Source organism: Rattus norvegicus, chromosome 8, assembly GCF_036323735.1.
Source record: "Rattus norvegicus strain BN/NHsdMcwi chromosome 8, GRCr8, whole genome shotgun sequence".
NCBI lineage: Eukaryota > Metazoa > Chordata > Mammalia > Rodentia > Muridae > Rattus > Rattus norvegicus.
In genome coordinates this window covers 57564865-57584953 of record NC_086026.1, presented here as the reverse complement: position 1 = coordinate 57584953, position 20089 = coordinate 57564865, and the positions used below count along the sequence as shown (strand labels likewise).

General features: G+C 42.5%; 2 protein-coding genes across 6 annotated transcripts in view; one reads left to right on the top strand and one right to left on the bottom strand.

The window, feature by feature from the left end:
• Nxpe4 (neurexophilin and PC-esterase domain family member 4) overlaps positions 1–20089 on the bottom strand; it is a 241431-nt gene that overhangs the window by 55676 nt on the left and 165666 nt on the right. The gene's annotated exons all lie outside the window — the stretch shown is intronic.
• Positions 1–20089, top strand: part of Nxpe2 (neurexophilin and PC-esterase domain family, member 2) — a 37790-nt gene that overhangs the window by 11086 nt on the left and 6615 nt on the right. The window contains exons 3-4 of one of the 3 annotated variants that reach the window (XM_039082357.2): positions 3394–3502; positions 18510–19231. In XM_039082357.2, the coding sequence (XP_038938285.1) occupies positions 3443–3502; positions 18510–19231 (782 nt within the window). In that variant the 5' untranslated portion in view covers positions 3394–3442. Of the gene's footprint in view, positions 1–2804; positions 3503–18509; positions 19232–20089 lie in introns of those variants that run through there. The other 2 variants (XM_002729901.6, XR_010054377.1) reach the window with 2 other exon arrangements.

The following is a 20089-nucleotide window of genomic DNA, read 5'->3' as shown; positions in this document are numbered from 1 at the left end:
TTTGTTTGTTTGTTGTCTTTAGGATCTGTCCCCTAAGGGCATTATAGAGAGACTTCAGGCTGAAGGGGAAGAATAGATTTCTCTTGTCAGTCTGTTTCTTGCTCTCGTTTGTGAGAGCCAATGTACTAATGCCACTGAAGAACTCAGGGTCCAAACCTGGGTAGTTCTGATAGCTTAAGCTTGGCCCTCCACCCCCAACAGACCAATTACAGAGAGAGGTGATAGTGAGACACAGAGAAAGGAGTTGTATTCAGCCATCATCATTTAACTAATTAATTATAAAAGAAAAAGACATTTCAACCAATAAAATGAAACGCCATAGGAGAGATTATTGGGAACAGTTATATGTCAGCACCTTCGATGTTGTCTGAGAATTGGACAAAGTTCTAGAAACATACAAACTACCCAGACCAAACCACGAAGCAGAATGTCTGAATAGAGCTGTACTAGGTGAGGGGCTTACACAGCAATGAAAAACCTGGAGAGATGGCTCAGGGGTCAAGAACGCTTGCTGCTCCTCAGAGACTGATTTGGTCCCCAGTACCCACACAGTAACTCATCCCTTTGCAAATCTGGTTCCAGGGACTGGATTCCTTCTTCTGGCCTCTGTGGGCACTGCATACATGTGGAACACAGACATACATGAGAAACACTCATACCCCGTAGAAAACAAATCTAAAAAAGACCCACGCACGCACGCGCACGCACACAAATCTCAGTCAAGAAAAGCCTAGGACTAAATGGTTTCATTGGTGAATTGTGCCCAAGATTAGGGACGAGATAACGTCAAGCAACTGATGAAGGGATATGGTTAAAGATCGTCCCTGTTATGAAGGCTTTTGTAAGAAGGACAGGAAGGGCGGAGACTTCTACTCATCTGCTGGTGGGAAAGCAGTATGGCAGTTCCACAAAAAATAAAAAGCGACTACCTTGCAACCCCGCGATTCGGCTGCTTCATATGCACGCAAGGGCAGCACAGGTACTGCACCTAGGAGATATGTCTTCTCTGCTCACTGCAGCACTAGTCAAGAAGGATAAGCTATGAAAATCACACAGATGCCTTGCGAGCATAGTAGGTACTTACACACAGTAAGGCAGGTACAGTGTCACCGGATGATATAGTCTTATGACACCACCATTGGAAGATGGCCATTGTTGACTGGAATGGTACTGTGGTATATGGCTGTAGCTCTCAGGCTTCACACAGCACATGACAGTGGGCGAGAGCGTGGGTGGGGAGGGTTGGCAGGCTTGATAGCTTTTCTTCATTCCCCCAAATTGTTCTCTGAACCCTCTATGCATGTTTTCAGTGTGCTGTGACTACAGCCACTGACGCATATACAGTTACGTGGCCACATGCCTAGAAGAACTGGCATAGTTGTAAGTGAACGAGTGCTATATGCATTTATATCTATGTGTCTGTTCAATACATGCATGCGTGTACATAACTGTATCTAGATCTATATCTTTATACAGAGAGATTTAGATATGGACCACCCTCTTGAAGAGCAAACGGTGTATCCACATTTGGTCCCATGTCCTGTGGTGGTAGAACGTCTCTTGACAGGTAGCTCTCTCTGTGACTGCTTAGCATCCTTGGGGTCCTGTCACGTCTGCCCACTCCAGTCCTTATGTACATCACACAGGTTACAGTGGGATTGGGATCTGTGGACGCTCTGCTTGCAGCCTCAGATTTCATTGAAATTGTTGAAATGTTTGAGACATCTATAAAAGTTTAGAACAAAGACGTTTATGAAGAAAACTTTTGAAATACTGCCAAGAATGAGGCTCATAACTCTGAGGCAGTCCTGTGGTCCTGGGCTTGCTTGGTCTCCTTTCAGTCACTTTTGCTGTCTTAGAGGTAGGGACTACAGACAGATTGGACAGCTGGAAAAAAACTGAGGGGAGTGTGGAGTGGTGGTGGGGTCGGGGGAGCACTATCATAAGGAGGGTGGGGTGGGGTGGCATGGGGGGAGCACTATCATAAGGAGGGTGGAGTGGTGGTGGGGAGCACTATCATAAGCATGTCAAATCTGGCTGGAAGTAAAGAAAAGTCGGCAGCCCAGACCTTGCCCATCACAACCTCTCTACAAGCAAACTTCAGAGCTTCCTCCCCGATTCGTGATTCGTGGTGAACAGGAACAGGTTACTAAGGTTGGCAATCTCTGCGATGGCACTGAGCCTACAAATCGAAGGTCAGCTTTTGATCATTGAAGCCTTATATAGAACCTCCAAGCTGAAAGAAATGTAAAGAGCCTGTGCACAGAGGTGCCTCTCTGGATAGCTCTGATAGCTCTCTGGATAGCTGTAGGAGAGCACGAGACCATGAGGAAGGCACTTAGCCATCGGTGTGTACTTTCTAATTGGCGTCGCTATGGGGGCCACGGGAGGGCTACAGACTAGCTGGGGCTTTGCTGCAGGGGGTTGCAAAGTTATGTGATATGGGCTTAAAAATACCTTAAAGTTGGAAAGAACGGCATGGGACCACATAGAATAGCCAGGAAAAATTACTGCTCCATGTATAGTAAGGATAGGTGTTGATTTATGCCAGCTCTATATGTATAATATGTGTATGTATGTGGAAATGTGTTGAGTTGAGGGCCTCCAAACACTGTGACTTTAGAAAAAAAAACTTTTGTTGGAATTTAGTTCTTTGCTTTTTTCTTCCTTTCTCCTCCTCCTCCTCCTCCTCCTCCTCCTCCTCCTCCTCCTCCTCCTCCTCCTCCTCCTCCTCCTCCTCCTCCTCCTCCTCCTCCTCCTCCTCCTCCTCCTCCTCCTCTTCTTCTTCTTCTTCTTCTTCTTCTTCTTCTTCTTCTTCTTCTTCTTCTTCTTCTTCTTCTTCTTCTTCTTCTTCTTTTTGAGATTCCGAATTTAAAAAATAGTAAGATGCAAACTTTGGCCACTCAACATTGAGTTTTTCTGAAACTGCTGTTCTTTGGGAGAAATTGTTGGTCAGCTATTGTGACGTAAAAAAAATATAACCTGAGGGAGAAGGAAGTTGCTTTTAAAAATGGAATAAATGGAGGAGAGGTTGATAACTGCATCTGGGAGGCACTCACCAGATGAGCAGGATCATGGGAGAATTTCAGGGGAGGAGATCCTCTGTGCAAATGATTGCTGACTTCATCTGACTGTCCACACAAAGTCCTGAATACAAGAAAAGCTTCCAGATCTGGCACAGCCCAGAAACCTCTCCTGAGTCAGAAACCTGCAGTCTCTCAACCTGTTTTGTTCCCTGCCTCCAGGGGAAGCTCTCTATCTGATTTTCAATAGTGACTGGGCAAAATCCCAAGAGAGCCCACTCTGAAACAACAGAGGAGCAAGTCAGTGAGGCTCTCAGAGGAGCCAGGTTTCTCTTTAACCTGCAATGACTTCTCCTATCCTCACCCCTAGGACACTGCTCTCTTTGCTTCCAAATGCCTCAGCTCGGAAACTGTTCCTGATGGTGTTAATTATCTTTGTTTTCTGGGTCGTCTTCATGACTTCAAAAGACCACACAGAGGTAAGAATTGTTTCCTGTTCCATAATTTCCCGGGGAGGGTCAGAGCGGCTTTGCTTAAATGCTACTGTTTGTAAACATAAAAAGTAAATGTTAACAGCGCCTATCATCTTAGCAAGGCACCATAAGAAGGGTCTCTATTTGACACCGCTCCCTTGCACAGTATATGTACACAGGCAGTTCTTGTTTCTTTAATGGCAGGTGGATTTGTGCCTCTCCTTACTGCTTGGCCTTGCCATCTGCCTCAACATTATCTCCTCCTATAGCCTCAGCGGCTGTAACCCAACCGTATCTGTTCAGTCCCTTCCTCCTTCATGGAAGTTTTGTTATCTTTTGTATGGTTCACTTAGTGTTGCTTGCATTTTCCCTTTCTGCAACCTTATCTGATTGGACTCCCCATTTCTCCTCTCCCCAATCATCTGATGGCTCAGATGTTTTCTGTCTTCTTGACACTGACGATGCAGCCCCCTCTCACCTCTGCATTTCTCTTTCTCCAATTGGCTTCTTCTTCACAATACTGTTTGCTTGCTACGACCAGACTATAGGATTTAACAAATTATTACAACCATTGATTGCTGGTCTATCTCTGCTAACATATGGTAACATCCAGGACAACAAGGATTTTGCTATATACTTACTTGGTGCCATAACCCTGGGTCAAACCCATAACAGATGCTAGACAAGTAACTTGTTAGTAAGAAAGTAAAGAAAGGTGCTTTTAGTGATCTGACCCAGATAAGAAATAACAATGACCTGAGAGAAGGCACCAGGAGGAAGAAAAGTCAACCAATTTAAGACAGGATTTGTAACTAAATGCCTTGGGCTAAAGTCTCGGCAATTACAGAGACAAAAATACAACCCGGCCTTAAAAGAGTGGATAAAGAAATACCTGTTTCAAGTAAGGAAATGCTGGGGAGGTTGGCAAGGCACTGTTCTCTCAGAACGATGGGTGTGTGAGGATCTTATTTGAGGAGTTTATACTTATTTAGACAGAGAAGTCCAAGCAGACACAGGCACAGTCTTAGATTTTCCCAGTTTAAGATTAACATTTCTGAGTATGCTCAATGTAGGGCCCAGGGCAAGTGTTCGAAAAGGGAAGATGGCAGACTGGAACACTTTCTAGGCTTGTGCAGTTTATTATTGCAATAGGCTGTGTCTACGCCACGCTAATTTTAAGAAAGAGTCAGACTGATTTGGTGACCCTGTCTGATTTCTCAAAAAGCTTCTCCCAGGAAACAAACAACTCTGAAGGTGCCCGCAGTCTTTCAGAGCAGGTGGAAGCTCTCTCTTCTGTAAGCAGAGGAATTTGCCCCGAGTGTGGCCTGGTAGTAACTGAGTGATGTGGAAAGCACCCATAATTCCAGCCCTCTGAAGGCTGAGGCAAGAAGATCATGCACTTGGGACTAGGTCTGAGCAACTTAATAAATCCCATACCAGCCTTAGCTACACAGTGAATTTGATACCAGATTGGGGCACATAGCAAACCTATCTCAAAACAAAAGGGAAAAAACAGTACCCTGGTGTGCTAGGGCTCTCCAGAGAACAAACTTGCAGAATCAATTTTCTTTCTATCTATCTATCTATCTATCTATCTATCTATCTATCTATCTATCTATCCATCCATCCATCCATCCATCCATCCATCCATCCATCCATCCATCCATCTATCTATCTATCTATCTATCTATCTATCTATCTATCTATCTATCTATCTATCTATCTATCTAGAGGATGTACTATAATGGCTTACAGGCTGTGGTCCAGCCAGTCTAACAATCTACCAATGGAAGTTTCAGTCTCTGAGCTTGGATGGAGCTGGTCTTCAGTATATGCTAGAATCACAAAGACAGAGGCTCGAACGCCAGTGAAAGAACAGATTTGCTATCCAGAGCAAGGGTAAGCAGGGAGGGACAAGCATCCTTCTTCCACTTCTTTTATTTAAGCTGCCACCAGAAGGTATGGCTCAGATCAAAAGATCCAGATTAAAAGTGTATCTTCCCACCTCAAAGGTCCAGATTAGAAATGGGTCTTCCCGCTTCAAATGATTTAATTAAGACAAAAACAATCCCGCACAGGTGTGCCTAGCCATTGGTTCATTCCAGATGTTGTTGAGTTGACAGGCAAGAATAGCCATCTTTACAGCGAGATAGATGGGAGGCAGAGACAGGAGAATTCTAGCAGCCCATGGGCCAGGTAGTCTAGTGTATGGATCAGTGAACGATAAAAAGATCCTGTCTCAAAACAAGGTAGAGGGAGAACTGACAGGCAAGATTGATCTTTTATCTCTCTACATATGCTGTATGTGTGCACACACACTCACACTTATACATGCACACACACTCGCACACTTACAGATTTACACACACACACACACACACACACACACACACACACACACACACAGTGAGAGAGAGAGAGAGAGAGTGGGGGTGATCCAGAGCAACGATGTGGGCAGAGGAAGTCTTTGCTGTACTCACATGACCTCTTAAAGGCTTCTATGTGAGCCACTACCCCAGTCCGCAGAAGCAGATGTTTGTGGGCTCACGTGCATCCTTTTGTTCCTGTTCCATCTTGAGCCTGGGATTAAGTTATTAGTAAGCTCAAATAGGGTACTATCAAATTGTGTTAATCTGAGGCAGAAGGGACCTCCTCCGTTCAGATTTTAACATATACCCAACCTTTTAGCACATAGGGTGGAGACTTGCCTCTGCAGGTGACTATTTTGAGAAGATGTAACCTGTCCTTGAATATGTATGTATTTTATTGTGAGCTCAACCTTTACCTCAGGATGTAAGGATATTTCATGCAGCCTAAACTGGTAGCATGACTGTGAAGCCCATGCCCCCAGGCTTCTGTCCAATGCTGCTCTTTGAAGGGTAGTACTGTTGGCCCAATCAGAATGTTATATCATAAGCAATAGGTTCAGTTGGGTTAGCTGTGTGATCTTCTTTAAACTGGAGCTGTTTGCACAGAGTTTCTTTTTCGCAGTAAATTAAACCATAGGGAAAATTTAGTATTGGCCCAGAGTGAACTTTTATCTGTTTGCCTGTCCATCTTCTCCCTAAGAAAGGAGACACTCAAGTTCCTCTTTTGTTTGCTCCAAGCAGAGCAGAGCTGCAGGGGATGGTAAGTGAGGGAGGGAATCCAGAGAAACCAGAGAGTCAGACCAGAAGGCAGCTTTGTGGCTAGCCCTGCTATTAGCACACCTTTCACTTCCCCTCTGACACACTGTGCAGTGAACGGTAGTCACATTTAGGATCAGGTCTGTAGACAGACAGCATTTCTACTTTTGTTATGACTCAGATCTACCTCATGAGACTGTCAGACTACAGAGTGGCCATTGGCTTTTTGAATTTAAGAATGAGATCCCTTGTGTTAAAACAAAACAAAACCCCCCAAAACAAAAAGTGAAGATAAAAACAAGCAATCTAAAACAACAGAACAAAACAAACCCAAATCCAGGAAGATGAAAATATGGCCTCGTCAAGTTTCCCTGTTCATCCTGAGACAGTATCAGGTACCATCAGACAGTATCTATACATCCCTGGTGATTGTGTAAATTCTAGTTTTCTCTGCCCCATGCTGTCCTAGGTGAAGGAAAGGCAGTGGCCTGGCTTTTCCTTCCTGGCTTATTAGAGGGATAGAATGGACAAGTCCATATGAATTTTTAGATTATAGACTTCGTGTTCATTTTAATTCCCTAAAATACAAGTGACTAGAACAGCTAATGCCTGTGTTTCAGGGTGCCACGAGTCATACGGTCCAAACAACTCGTGTTGACATGAGTCTACCAGCCAGTTTGGTCAATCTACATCCTTGCTGGGTCATCTGCTCCTTCTGTTTCTATGCAAGATGAGCTTACAATTAATTTGGGGGAAGTGCTATGGGAACAGTTTCAGAAACCACTGAGTGCTCCTGCAGCGGAAACTGTCTCACCATCAGCATCTTCATTTTAGAGTCCGTCTGGGATTTCCACTCCATGCAAAGCATTTCTAAAGTCCTGGGGCTGACAATAATAACTCTTTTGACTTTGAAGTATAGACATCTATATTTATCATTTTGCAAGCTCCATTAGTGAGAAGAAAATTAGCATTTTCATCTGCCATACCCAGAGATACCAAAGGAGCCTCCTTGGTGGTCTCTAGTTGCTTGAGTGAGCTTTTCTAGGAGAGCTTAGGAAGCTTTGGGCTTTGATGGGGGGGGTGTGGTGTTGTGAGGGCGAGACATCCTCCCTCACATTCCCCATTGCACCTTCAGAGGGGTCAAAGCTCCTCCCATCCCCTCACCCCACTGAAGGGTCAAGGCACTTGATGCTCCACCCCACTCAATAGTCAAGACACCCCACCCTCACCCCACTGAACAGTCAGGGTGCCCCCATCTCCCATCCTACTGATTGGTTAAGGAGCTCCTACCCTCCGCAGTGGGCAGAGGACAGTTACTTTTTAGATCTCTGCTTTCCTCCTCATAGCTGTGGCAAACATCAGTCCCTTTAGAATCCTTTCCTGCTTCCGTGGCCTCTCTTTGTACTGACAAGTTCTTACTGGCCTTAGCTCTTCCCCAGGGCTAGAACTGGGATTCTTTCCTTGCCTGTAATCATTTGCTGCAGGCCTTTGGGACTGTCATTATTTTAATCTCCATGTTGGAAACGCCAAAACAAAAAGTTGATCCCCCCATCCCCGTGTGTGTGTGAGTGTGTGTGTATGTGTGTGTGAGAGTGTGTGTGTATGTGTGTGTGAGAGTGTGTGTGAGTGTGTGTGTGAGAGTGTGTGTGAGTGTGTGTGAGAGTGTGAGTGTGTGTGAGTGTGTGTGTGAGAGTGTGTGAGTGTGTGTGAGAGTGTGTGTGAGAGTGTGAGTGTGTGTGAGTGTGTGTGAGTGTGAGTGTGTGTGAGTGTGTGAGTGTGTGAGTGTGTGTGAGTGTGTGAGTGTGTGTGAGTGTGTGTGAGTGTGTGTGTCAGTGTGTGTCAGTGTGTGTGAGAGTGTGTGTGTGTGAATGTGTGTGTGAGTGCGTGTATGTGAGTGCGTGTATGTGAGTGTGTGTGAGAGTGTGTGTGTGAATGTATGTGAGAGAGAGAGTGTGTGTGTGTGTGTGTGTGTGTGTGTGTGTGTGTGTGTGTGTGTGTGTGTGTATAGCCCGCTCGAGTGATGGGGGAGTGGAGGAGTTGGGAGTGGCATCTCTCACTGTCTGCTTTTTTTTCTTTTCTTCAATTCTGGGCAGGCTGACTGATGAACTGTAATAAGTATGGGTAAACCCAGCTTGGCAAGTTTTAAGTAGCATTTATTGACAGCAACTCAATCACATACACATAATTATACTTTACATTTTAGCTTTCTTTTGTGTGGGGGAGGGACTTTTTTGGACCTTCTGAAGTATGCTTGGAATTTCTGGTTTTGTTCTTAATTTCTTCTGTTTCCTTTTGAAGTAAGCCTTTACTTTAGGAGGAAACTAGTCTACCACCTCAAATGCTTTTTTTTATCTAAATGCATTTTTAAACAAAAATATGTTTTATGGCCATAATTTTTATATATCTTTTTAAATTTTATGGTTCCTTTTAGTCTTTCTTACCATTTTTTTTTCAGAACTGAGAACACTTTTAATAAAGTAACTTTGTACTCTGATAAAAACACAGGAAGCTGAAACAGAAGGGAAGAGCATTGTATCTTAAATAGTTAAGGGCTCATAAAACACTATACTGGTTTGGAGAAAGTTCCGTTTTCTCTTGAGAACAGGCTTTGATTAAACTATTTGTTAAGCATTTGAATCCCTCTAAAACAAGCACTTAGAAACTACCCTGACAAAAGGGCACTGAACCTTCCCTTGGGGCCACCATGCAACCAAAAGTGGAGAGTAAACCTGGTCTCCAGGAAGAAGACCCACCGGACCAGCAAGGAGCACCTGGAGGAAGCCCTCAAGGTCAAGAGAGAGGCTGAAGAATGCTACACTCAAAGCAACCATTCCTAGTGTGTTTTGAATTCTAGAATGATCTGCTTGATGTGGTTCACTCACCTGGGTTATCACCCCACCCCAGGGTGAGTCACCTTGACACAGTCTTGGGAAGCTAGCATGCATGCAATGGAGTTGCTTATGTTAGGAATGGGTCTTGCCACAGCCCAAGGTCCTGGCTGGGGCAGTGGGAAATGAAGAAAGGACAGACATGTAGACCCCATGCAATGAACCTGGGATTGGGTGGGTTTCTCTAACTGCTTCCATTACCACGACTCTTACAGCTGTCCCTACCATTGCAACCTGGAATACCAGCGTGTTTGTTAGGTATGACATGGAGTGGGGTAAAGCTAGGTTTGGCAGGAGGTCTCTGTAGGCCAGTTCTCGAGCTTCAAACATTCAGGAGGAGCAAGCTGTGGTTGCTAGTCTTTGCTCACACTAATCATTCATAAACACTCATACTTGGGCTCCCAAGGAAATCTTTGGCATCCCTCTTGAGCCTGGCCTATATAGGTAATGGCTTGGCTAATTAGCACAGGCAAATTAGTTTGGCCTATAGGCCAGGCTGACCCCTGTCAAAATGCACATATCACTCACAATACACACTCCTCTGCTCTCAACAGGATTGGGGGAGCTCTCACAGGAGTTCTAGCTTCAGAAAACCAAAACAAAGTAGGCAAGATAAGATGCAAACCCAGCAGAGCAGAGCAGGGCAGAGCAGAGTGTCTACGAGGGAGTCAAAGAACTTTATAACCATGCATTAGGGTTAGTGCTTGGCACGGGCAGGGGCACAGACAGGGGCAGGGGCCTCATCCTGCCGCCTCTTACAGGCTGAATTCTTTTTAGAGACTTCTATTCAGAAAAATCCAGGATTCTTGACTTTGTAGCAGAAAAGAATTTTGGGATGAGTCAGTATGTAGCAGAACTTAGTTTTAGCACAGGAATTACTAGAAAGAGAGGGATGCCCAAGTTTGGGCATCGGCTTCTCAAGAGGAAGTCCTGCTGTATTAAGGCTGAAATTAGTTAGCGTAAGTTTTACAATTCTTTACTTGGGTGTGAAGTTTGGATTTGATCCATTGTCAAAGGATTTCAGAATATTCTGTAATAGTATATACCTCTCGCATATTTAGACTTGAAAATCAAACAGAACAAAACCACCATAATCTCCTTGACTTCGATTTAGGTCTTCAAAATGTTGTTCAGTCTCCCTAGACTGAAACCATCAGCAGCCAAGACAGATTCCTTTTGATTTCCTAGATCTGCTCTGAGGCTTCCTGTGCGTCTCTAAGCAGACCCATCGGGACAGTTTTCTCCCAATTCCCCCAGTTCCCTAAATGCTGTCTGATACAACCTGCTAAATCTATTAATAACCCTCACATATACTTCAAACCACCTCGTCCTTCTCTATGTGTACATTAATGGCTACTTTCTGATTCAAGGAAACTTCTGAACAAAAGTGTCAAAGTAGTTAAAGAATTTTCCAGAAGGGTAGCAGTTGCCAAGATAGTGAATTATCTATCTTCCTGACAGGGCTTTTCCTTCCTTATAGGCTCAGGATCTGCTTCTTGCAAGGAGGAAAGATTGCCTAGGATAAAGTGCCATTGTTCACTGGCCTCTGCTAACAGGAACTGAGTAGCAAAAGCCTTCAAGCAAATAATCCTAGCTTGGCCATCAATTTTGTAGTCAAAGGCAGTGGATTTGCATGTTTGTGGGTACAAAGCCATAAAGAAAAAGAGTAAATGCAGCAGATAAGGAAAGTACCTGGCTATTTGCAAAGCAATGTTCTCTCTAAATACAGTAAGCATGACGATTTTATATGGGAGCCATAAACATAGTCCTATAGGAAAGCAGCACATTTCCTAGATCATAGTGCAGAAGTGATCATAGATCATAGATGAAGTGCAGAAAGGAACACGTATTGGTATGCTTAGCTCAAGGCTTCCTCAAAAGGACAGAGGGCTGGGGAGATGATTCAGTTGTTAAGTGTTTGCCAGGTAAAATCGAAGGCCTGCGTTTGGTTCCTCAACATTCATTAAAAATAAAGCAAAGCAGGATGTGGTAGCATCCATGTGTGTAGCATCCATGTGTGGTAGCATCCATGTGTGTAGCATTCATGTGTGTAGCATCCGTGTGTAGTAGCATCCATGTGTGGTATTATCCACGTGTGTAGCATCCATGTGTAGTAGCATCCATGTGTGTAGCATTCATGTGTGTAGCATCCCTTTGTAATCCCAGAGCTGGAGAGGACAGGAGGATGTTGGGGCTTGCTGGCCAGCAAGTGTAGCTTAATCTGTGTTTTTCAGATTCTGAGAGAGAGAGAGCCTGTTTCAAAGAATAAGGTGAAGAGCAATTGAAGAAGACAACTGATGTTAATGTCTGGCCTTCACATGTACCTGCACATACATATGTATGCATACATGAATGTGTACGGAATATTTGCACACACACACACACATGAATCAGGAAAATCAGAGTGACTTTAGCTGGTGCATTGTAAGTTTTTTCAACGTGGCTTAGTTGAAAAAACGAAAGGAAAGGAAGAATGGCTTTGAAGGGGTACACATTCACTACCTTTTAATCAGGCATAGCTTCCAAAGGGGTCGGCTCATTTAGCAATTAACGAATTGATGGCAGGTCTGATTGACTGTGGGAGGTAAAGACTTGGAGCTAACCAGGCGCTGTATATGAGGTTTGTACCACTTTATGGACGATGCTGTCGCTTATTAGTAAAGTAGGAGGAATAATATCAGAGGACAAAAGATGTGTTTAGATGTTGAGTGCTTACCTTTAGGGTCTTTTAATGTCATCTAAGCAGAGGTCTTCCTTAGACACATGATTGAATATACAAATCTGCTGTGGAGAAATGTTTGATTTTAAAAATAATAGATGTATTAAGTGTTAGACAGTTTAGTTTGTGGGAAATCTGAGACATTGCCACAAGTGAGCTGGAGAGCAAGAAGGAAGCATCATTGATAATGAGGTGTAAAGAGAAAACTAAGTCAAATAACAATGCACGAGTGGTGGCAGAGAGTGCTAACAGGGATGGGAGAGCTCTCAAGATGCTTGACTTGTGGGAGTGTGGGATGGGCAGAAGAACAGGAGAATACTTATAGGAGAATAAACTGCTCAAATGGCCTGCCTACTTTAGTATTGGAGACACTTGAGGGCCAGTGGGACGACTCAGTCAGTAAAGGGCCAGGCCTGATAATGTGAGTTTGCTCTCAAGACCCACATGGTGGAAGGAGAGAACTGATACCTCAAAGCTGTTCTTTGACCTCCAAGTATGTTCTGTGGCAATGCTCCCTCCCAAACAACAAATGTAATAGAGCTATTTGAACAGATATAAAATCTTATGGCAATGACACAATAGAAGCGATTACAAAACAGTAAAGGAGGGCTGGAGAGATGGCTCAGCAGTTAAGAGCACTGACTGCTCTTCCAGAGGTCCTGAGTTCAAATCCCAGCCACCATATGGTGGTTCACAGCCACCTCTAATGAGCATCTGGTGTGCCTGAAGTCAGGGACAGTGTACCCATGTACATGAAATAAATAAGAAAAAAAGTAAAGAAAGTGTATGGTTGTTTTTACGTTAGGTTAGAGAATAGAAATCGATTTACAATGGGAGGATTGCTGTAGGGGTTAGACACAAGGGGATGTGGGCACTGAAGGATTGGCAGCCATGGATAGTCATGGTCTACCTGGAGATCATCAGAACCTTTAGTGATGAAGACTATGGGCCAAGTTCTTAAAAATTTACCTAGTAGAAGAGAGGGTGAGAAAATGACAGACAGGAGGATAGTGATTGGTTACATTAAGGCAAACATACTGGCGAGCATGGAAAAGATACGTCTTATGATCTTTGGAAACAAACAGTACATAAACCAACATGTAACAACCAGGAACGTGGCTGAATATGAGTCAAAAATTCTCAGTAAAGAACACAAGACGGCAATCTCGTGAATGCATGAGAAACAGTAACATATTTCAGGATACAATAAACCACAAAGATAAAAGACCAGCACACTAAATGTTGTAAAACATTAATGGAAGAAACTGAAGAAGGTACACAGAATAGAAAACTAGGGTGTGTTCAGAGGTGACGAGAACATTAAAGCTTCCATGTGACCCCAAACCATGGACAGAGTCAATGTTGTATCGATCAGAATTCCAAAGCTATTTTTAATAGAAATATAAAAATCCATAAAATTTGTATAGTATCATTAAAATCTCTGAACCTTCCAAAACAGCAAAGCTGGAAGCTTTACACATCTGCTCTCCAAATCTACCATAAAAGATAGTCATCGAAATAGAATAGAGAGCCCAGCAACAAATCCATGCATTTATTGCCAGTTGTCTACTACAAAACCGCCAAGAATATACAGTGGAAGAAGGACAGTCTAAGGAATTGTATTGGGAAAACTAGACTTCTAAGCAAGGAATATAAGTGGCCCCTTTCAATATTGTGCATAAAATTCATGCAAAAGGAAGCAAAGATTTGAAATTTTAGAATGCTGGACGTAAACAAGGGTGGTTTCTTGTCATTGTTATTGGCAAAGATTTTTGTATAGGACTCCAGAGGGATATGAAAAGCTAAGACAAATGGGACTGCAGAAGGAATGTACCACATGGGAAGACATTTGCAAGCTGTACATTGCATACAGGGGTCCATATGTGTAAGGAACTCAAGCTCAGTGGCAAGGAAGTAAACCACACGGCTAGAAAATGCATAGCGAGCTGGAATAGATAACTTTCAGAGGAAGAAATATGAATGACCAATAGGTATACAAGCCCTCAACAGAGCTAATCATCCAAGAGACATCAATTGAGACATCACCTCTTATCTGTTAGCATAGCCATCATACAAAAGACTAAAGGTAGGTGATGGCAAGGTTGAGGCACAAAAGGAAGCCTGCATACTGTTGTGAGAATGAAAGCTAGCTTATGCATTATGGTAAATGTTATGAAAATTCCTTAAAAACTTAAAATAGGGGTTGGACAGATAGATTATGGTTAAGAATACTTGCTGCTCTTGCAAAGGATCTGAGTTGGTTTCCCACCACTCAAATTGGGTGGCCCACACCTGTAACTCTAGCTCTAAGGGACATAAAACCCTTTTCTGGCATCCAGGGGCTCGTGCATGTGCGCGTGCTCACACACACACACACAAAATTAAAAGTATAATAAATCAAAATTAAATAATCAAAATTAAAAGCAGAATTACTGTGTGATTGAGCAATTCTGCTTTTAAGTAATTTCATGACAGCCAAGGTTTATCCATCAGTCTATATGTCCATCAATGGACAAAAAGTATATGTTACATACTTTACACACACACACACTCACAGGAGCACATATGTGCACATACACATCCACACATGCACACACACATACATACATTCACACATCCACACCTATATACACACATACATACATATACACATGCACATCCATATACACATTCACTCATGTACATACATGCATGCACACACACACACACACACACACACACACACACACACACACACACACACACACACAGTGGAACTGGAGGACATTCTAAGTGAAATGAGCCAGATCCAGAAAGAGACAGGCTACCTTATTTGACTGGAAAGTGCAGTTAGAATTCTGAACTTAGATGGACGATGGAGAATGGCTGTGAGCAGGGTTACAGATGAATACTAATGGAGATGAGGGATGTTGGTCACAGGGTACAAAGCATCTACACAAACACCGTTCAGAGAGTCAGTCGTCTGTCGGGTGACTGGCTACTGGCTAGCAGTAATAGACTGTGCAATGTGTAACTGAAATTGCTAAGAAAGATTTTCCATGTTCTCACAAAAAAGATGAATGTGAGGTGATGAATATGCTAATTAGCTTGATTCACTTATATCTCAACGCACACACACATCAAAACACCACATTATACATTACAAATACGCACATGTCTTGCCAATTAAAAACAATAAATTATTTTTAAAAATATTTATTTATTATGTATAAATACACTGTAGCTGTTTTCAGACACACCAGAAGAAGGCATCAGATCTCTTTACAGATGGTTGTGAGCCACCATGTGGCTGCTGGGAATTGAACTCAGGACCTCTGGAAGAGCAGTCGGGTGCTCTTAACCACTGAGCCATCTCTCCAGTCCAATAAATTATTCATTAAAGTGTTTTTGCTACTTCAGTAAGCATTAACAATCAGTCTCCATCTTTGTTTCTTTATAAAACCATTCTGAACTGTCCCAGGCCAATGTATCACAACCTAGTTTTTGCACTCATGGGCTCTTTATATACTGGCAAAGTTGTCACCTATAAGGTTCATGCTTGTTATTTTTCGTACATTTGGATTTCTGAGAAAACGGTTTTAAACAACATTTTGTATCTTCCTCTTGTAATATATTAGCGATAGTCAATTAAGTCAGTGTTAAAATCAATTAAAACAGCAGATTATCTTTTTTATAATAGCCAATGGAGTAAACACATTTTGGTAAATATATTTTAAAATTTAAAAAATTTAAAAAATAGTTTAAGAATTTAAAACTTTTTTGCCTTTTAGAATCTAGTGTCTTTGTGCCCCTCACAGCATGTCTGTGGGAGTCAGAGGACAGCTTGTAAGAGCTTTCCATGGTTGGGCCCTGGAGATTGAACTCAGTCATAAGGCTGGGCAGCAATTGCCTTTATGTGCTGAGTCATACTGCTGATCCCAAGATACACCTTTTAATACGCATGACTGAATCTAAATGACCAAAAGAATAAAATATTTAAAAATACAATTTTATATTTAGAAAACCGAAGTTTGAGGGAACAGAAAAACAAAAAAACAAAATAACCCAAAAATAAGCAAACAAAAAAACTAGAAACAAATCACAGAAGAATGTTCATGGCATCAAATACAAATATTAAATTTTTCTAAAAATACCAAGTGGTTTTTGAAAAGAACACTATTTTCTATATAATGGAGAAGCTGAGAGACAGCAGTTGGCAAGACAGTTCAGTGGGGGAAAGGCGTTTGCTGCACAAACCAGAGGGCCTGAGTTCAATTCCTGGAAGGTACTTGAGAGAGTATAAAAAGGACCGACTCCACAAAGTTTTCCTCTGACCTCCACATGCACCTCCACTACTCAATGTACACATACAATAATGTTAATTTAAAATGTCAAAAAAAAATTAACCAAAGTCCTGAAAGGACTATGTGTTAAAATGGTTATCACGTTGACAAGCTGATATTGAACTGAGAAACAAAAGACTAAAATTTAAATGGAAAAAATTAAATGGAGAAAATTTAAATTTAAAAGACCATTTAAAAGAAAAAATATGTCAGTAAAGCAGTATTTAAACAAAAATAAATTTGAAACACGCCAGTATCATAGTAACTACAGTTTTGTGCAGTAGAAAAATTCTAACTTCATTTGCTACATCGTCAAGAGGTTGTGTTGACAAGGCTTCACAATTAATCCAAAATAGTTTAACTAATGGATACGGGGAGGGAGATTTTCTCTGGCTGGTCATGCAGCTGCCCAAAGTCATCAACAAACAAAGATGGAGTCCGTATGGTTCGTTCAATTGGGTAGCTCCGTAATTCTATACACAATGCCGTGCAATTATTTTTACATAATTTCTTTGTGCCAAAAAAAAAATAGTTGAAAACAAATGAACTAGCATGTTGAGACAACTAAAAAGCAAAACTCAGTGGACAAACACAAGTCAATTTCTGAGCCTGGATTCTTTGCACCAATTTAACTTACTGGGTAAATGTAGGCCTCTGTAGGCAGCGGGGGGAGGGGGGATCTGGAGACTTGAAAGGCTCTGAAACCGAGAGTTACACTTTTTCCTAATTCATCATTCAGATATTGACAATAGCAGTTATTGACTGGTAAGTAAACAGCTCATTCGATTAAATCTTTCTCTTGGTACTCTAGAAAAAGGTCATTGGTTATGAACCTTCTGATTCGTTTGCTACAAGGACCAGTGAGACAGGCGTAGCGTGAAGGTTAGTTTTATGTGTTGCTGGTGACAGTTTAAAATCTTACCTTTGGACATACTTGGCAGCCGGGCATGATGGCTCATGCCTTTAATTGCAGCGCTTGGGAAGCAGTGGCAGACAGATCTCTGTTAGTTTAAGGCCAACCTGGTCTACTTAGACCAGGGAGTTCCAGTATATCCAGGGCTATATAGAGAGACCCTGTCACAGAAAGGAAGGAAGGAAGGAAGGAAGGAAGGAAGGAAGGAAGGAAGGAAGGACGGAAGGAAGAAATAAAAGAAGGGAGGACGAACATACACACTTGGCAGTCAAAACATCATCTTGTTTGACTGGTTGGCATTTACTCCAGGAATGTGTGATTGGGTAATTTCATCCCCAGGACTCTATCATAAAGAGGTAATTCTATCCATGAAAAACGGAGGAATATCCAAGTGTTATATAAAATAATAACTAGCAGATGCAACCAATTGTCTAATATCATAGGGCTATGGTCCATAGTGTTTTCCTGATGATCTGGGTAGGCCTAACTCAATAAAAACAAAGATCACAAAAGTTATTTAGCAAGCTTTAAGCTGTTATAGTCCATAGCTGCAAAAAAATGTTAAAACTATTTGTTTGCTATAATTACAATGTAGTAAAAAACAGAAATGAGAGGCAATATAGGGAACATAAAATATATAGCACTATAAAATAGAATTTACATGAGATCATAATTTTAAATGTTTGCTTTGTTTTCTAGATTTTGTGTGATTTGTTTACATGATTTTTATTTTAAAAAGATAGATAAAAGGATGGGAACTCAAACAAACTTAGATTCAATGTTAAAATAAAATCACACACACACACACACACACACACACACACACACAATTTTAAGGCAATGATTCCAAAAGGAAGTGTCTGCTAGCAGCAGTAGTCACACTCCGTGGAAATCAATTCCTCTCATTCCCCAGCGGAAAGCCAACTGGACTGGTGTCTAATGCAATTTCATCATGCTAAAAGGCATAAAAGTGGGTCATACTAATTTATATTGAAAGCAAGCTCTCTTAACTGCTCTTAGTAAATGTGTCCTTTTCAACACTTCAGTTTATGTTTCATTTAAAAAACCCCATCATTCTGAGACGATGGAGCATCTTCAAGGAGTTCTTGCCGTCGGAAGAGCTTCAGAACACACCATCCTCAGTGGAGGCAGACATGGCAATCCTGGAGAAGCTAAACCAGCAGATCCCGCCCAGACCTTTCCTCAACCATAGCAGCACCACCAGCGCCAAACACAGCACAGCCACCATCCTCAACCCTCAGCGTGTGTACTGCATAGGAGACCAGCTGGACGTCTTGCTGGTGGCCAAGGACTATTTTGGTCACAGGAAGGAATATGGTGGGGATTTCCTGAGGGCCAGGATGTCCTCCCCAGCCTTGAAGGCAGGAGCTTCTGGAAAGGTGACAGACTTCAACAACGGCACCTACCTGGTCAGTTTCACTCTGTTCTGGGAGGGCCGAGTCTCCTTGTCTATCCTGCTCATGCACCCCAGTGAAGGGGTGTCAGCTCTCTGGAGAGCAAGGAACCAGGGTTATGACAGAATCATCTTCACTGGCCAGTTTCTTAATGGCACCGCCCATGTCCTCACCGAATGTGGCCTTAGCTTAAACACAAGTGGGGAGCTGTGTCAATATCTGGATGCTCGAGATCACGAGGCCTTCTACTGCTTGAAACTTCGAGGTGTTCCCTGTGAGGCCCTGACCCACATGACAACCAAGAATAGTGACGTCTCCTACCTCAGCCTTAAGGAGAAGCTCCTTTTCCGGAGGTAAACATGTCTTCAAATTCATTAAGGACTACAGGAAGGTAGACTTGGGATCTGGCTAAACCTTTGAATCCATTAACACTGACTCATCAAACGGTCAGGTCAGCTTTGATTGAGTTATAGTTACGTCCATCCTCCAGAGGTGGCTCAGGTGGCATTCAGGGTTACTACCCGCACTGTTGGCTGAGAGGCATGAAGCAGTGATGAGCCTTACACAGTATATCCATCTTCTTTCTCACCGTGTATGGTGATTTCCATACTTCTTTTTTTATGAGTCAGTATCGCCCATAACGTTTTCATGAAATACCGTCCCATGTACTATTAACTAAATGAAAAGGATTGTTACTTTGTATATGCTTTATTCCGACCAATCATCAACCCTTAGAGATTGTACATCAGCACTGTCTCCTGAACTCGCTCACGCCTGTCTGTCACTGGTGTCTCTCATAGATGAGCTATCCTCTGGCTTCAGTTAGACGGTATCAGTGGTCTCAGGTGCTGCTCTCTGTCCCCACCCACATTTCTGTTGACCTTTGCTTTACCCCAAAGCTCATGTCTCTAAAACGCACATATGTTAATATATATTAACTTTTCCTTACTCAAAGCCATTCTTATGGATGCACAGTTCTGAGGGTGGAACTCGGGCTCTAGCCTGTTTACAGGCTTCTTGTTTCACGTTCTGTCAATCAAACTGGACATCTGTTTCACGAGTTGCCTTTCCAAGCCCTTGGGTCAGCTGTCTTTTCCTGATCACTCTTTTGAAGAGCCTTTGACTGCACAGCCGAGAAGTACTGCTGTTAGAAGGACTTGTTTTTATGATATGTCCAGGAGAGCAACTGGGCTGACCAGCGCCCTGGAAAT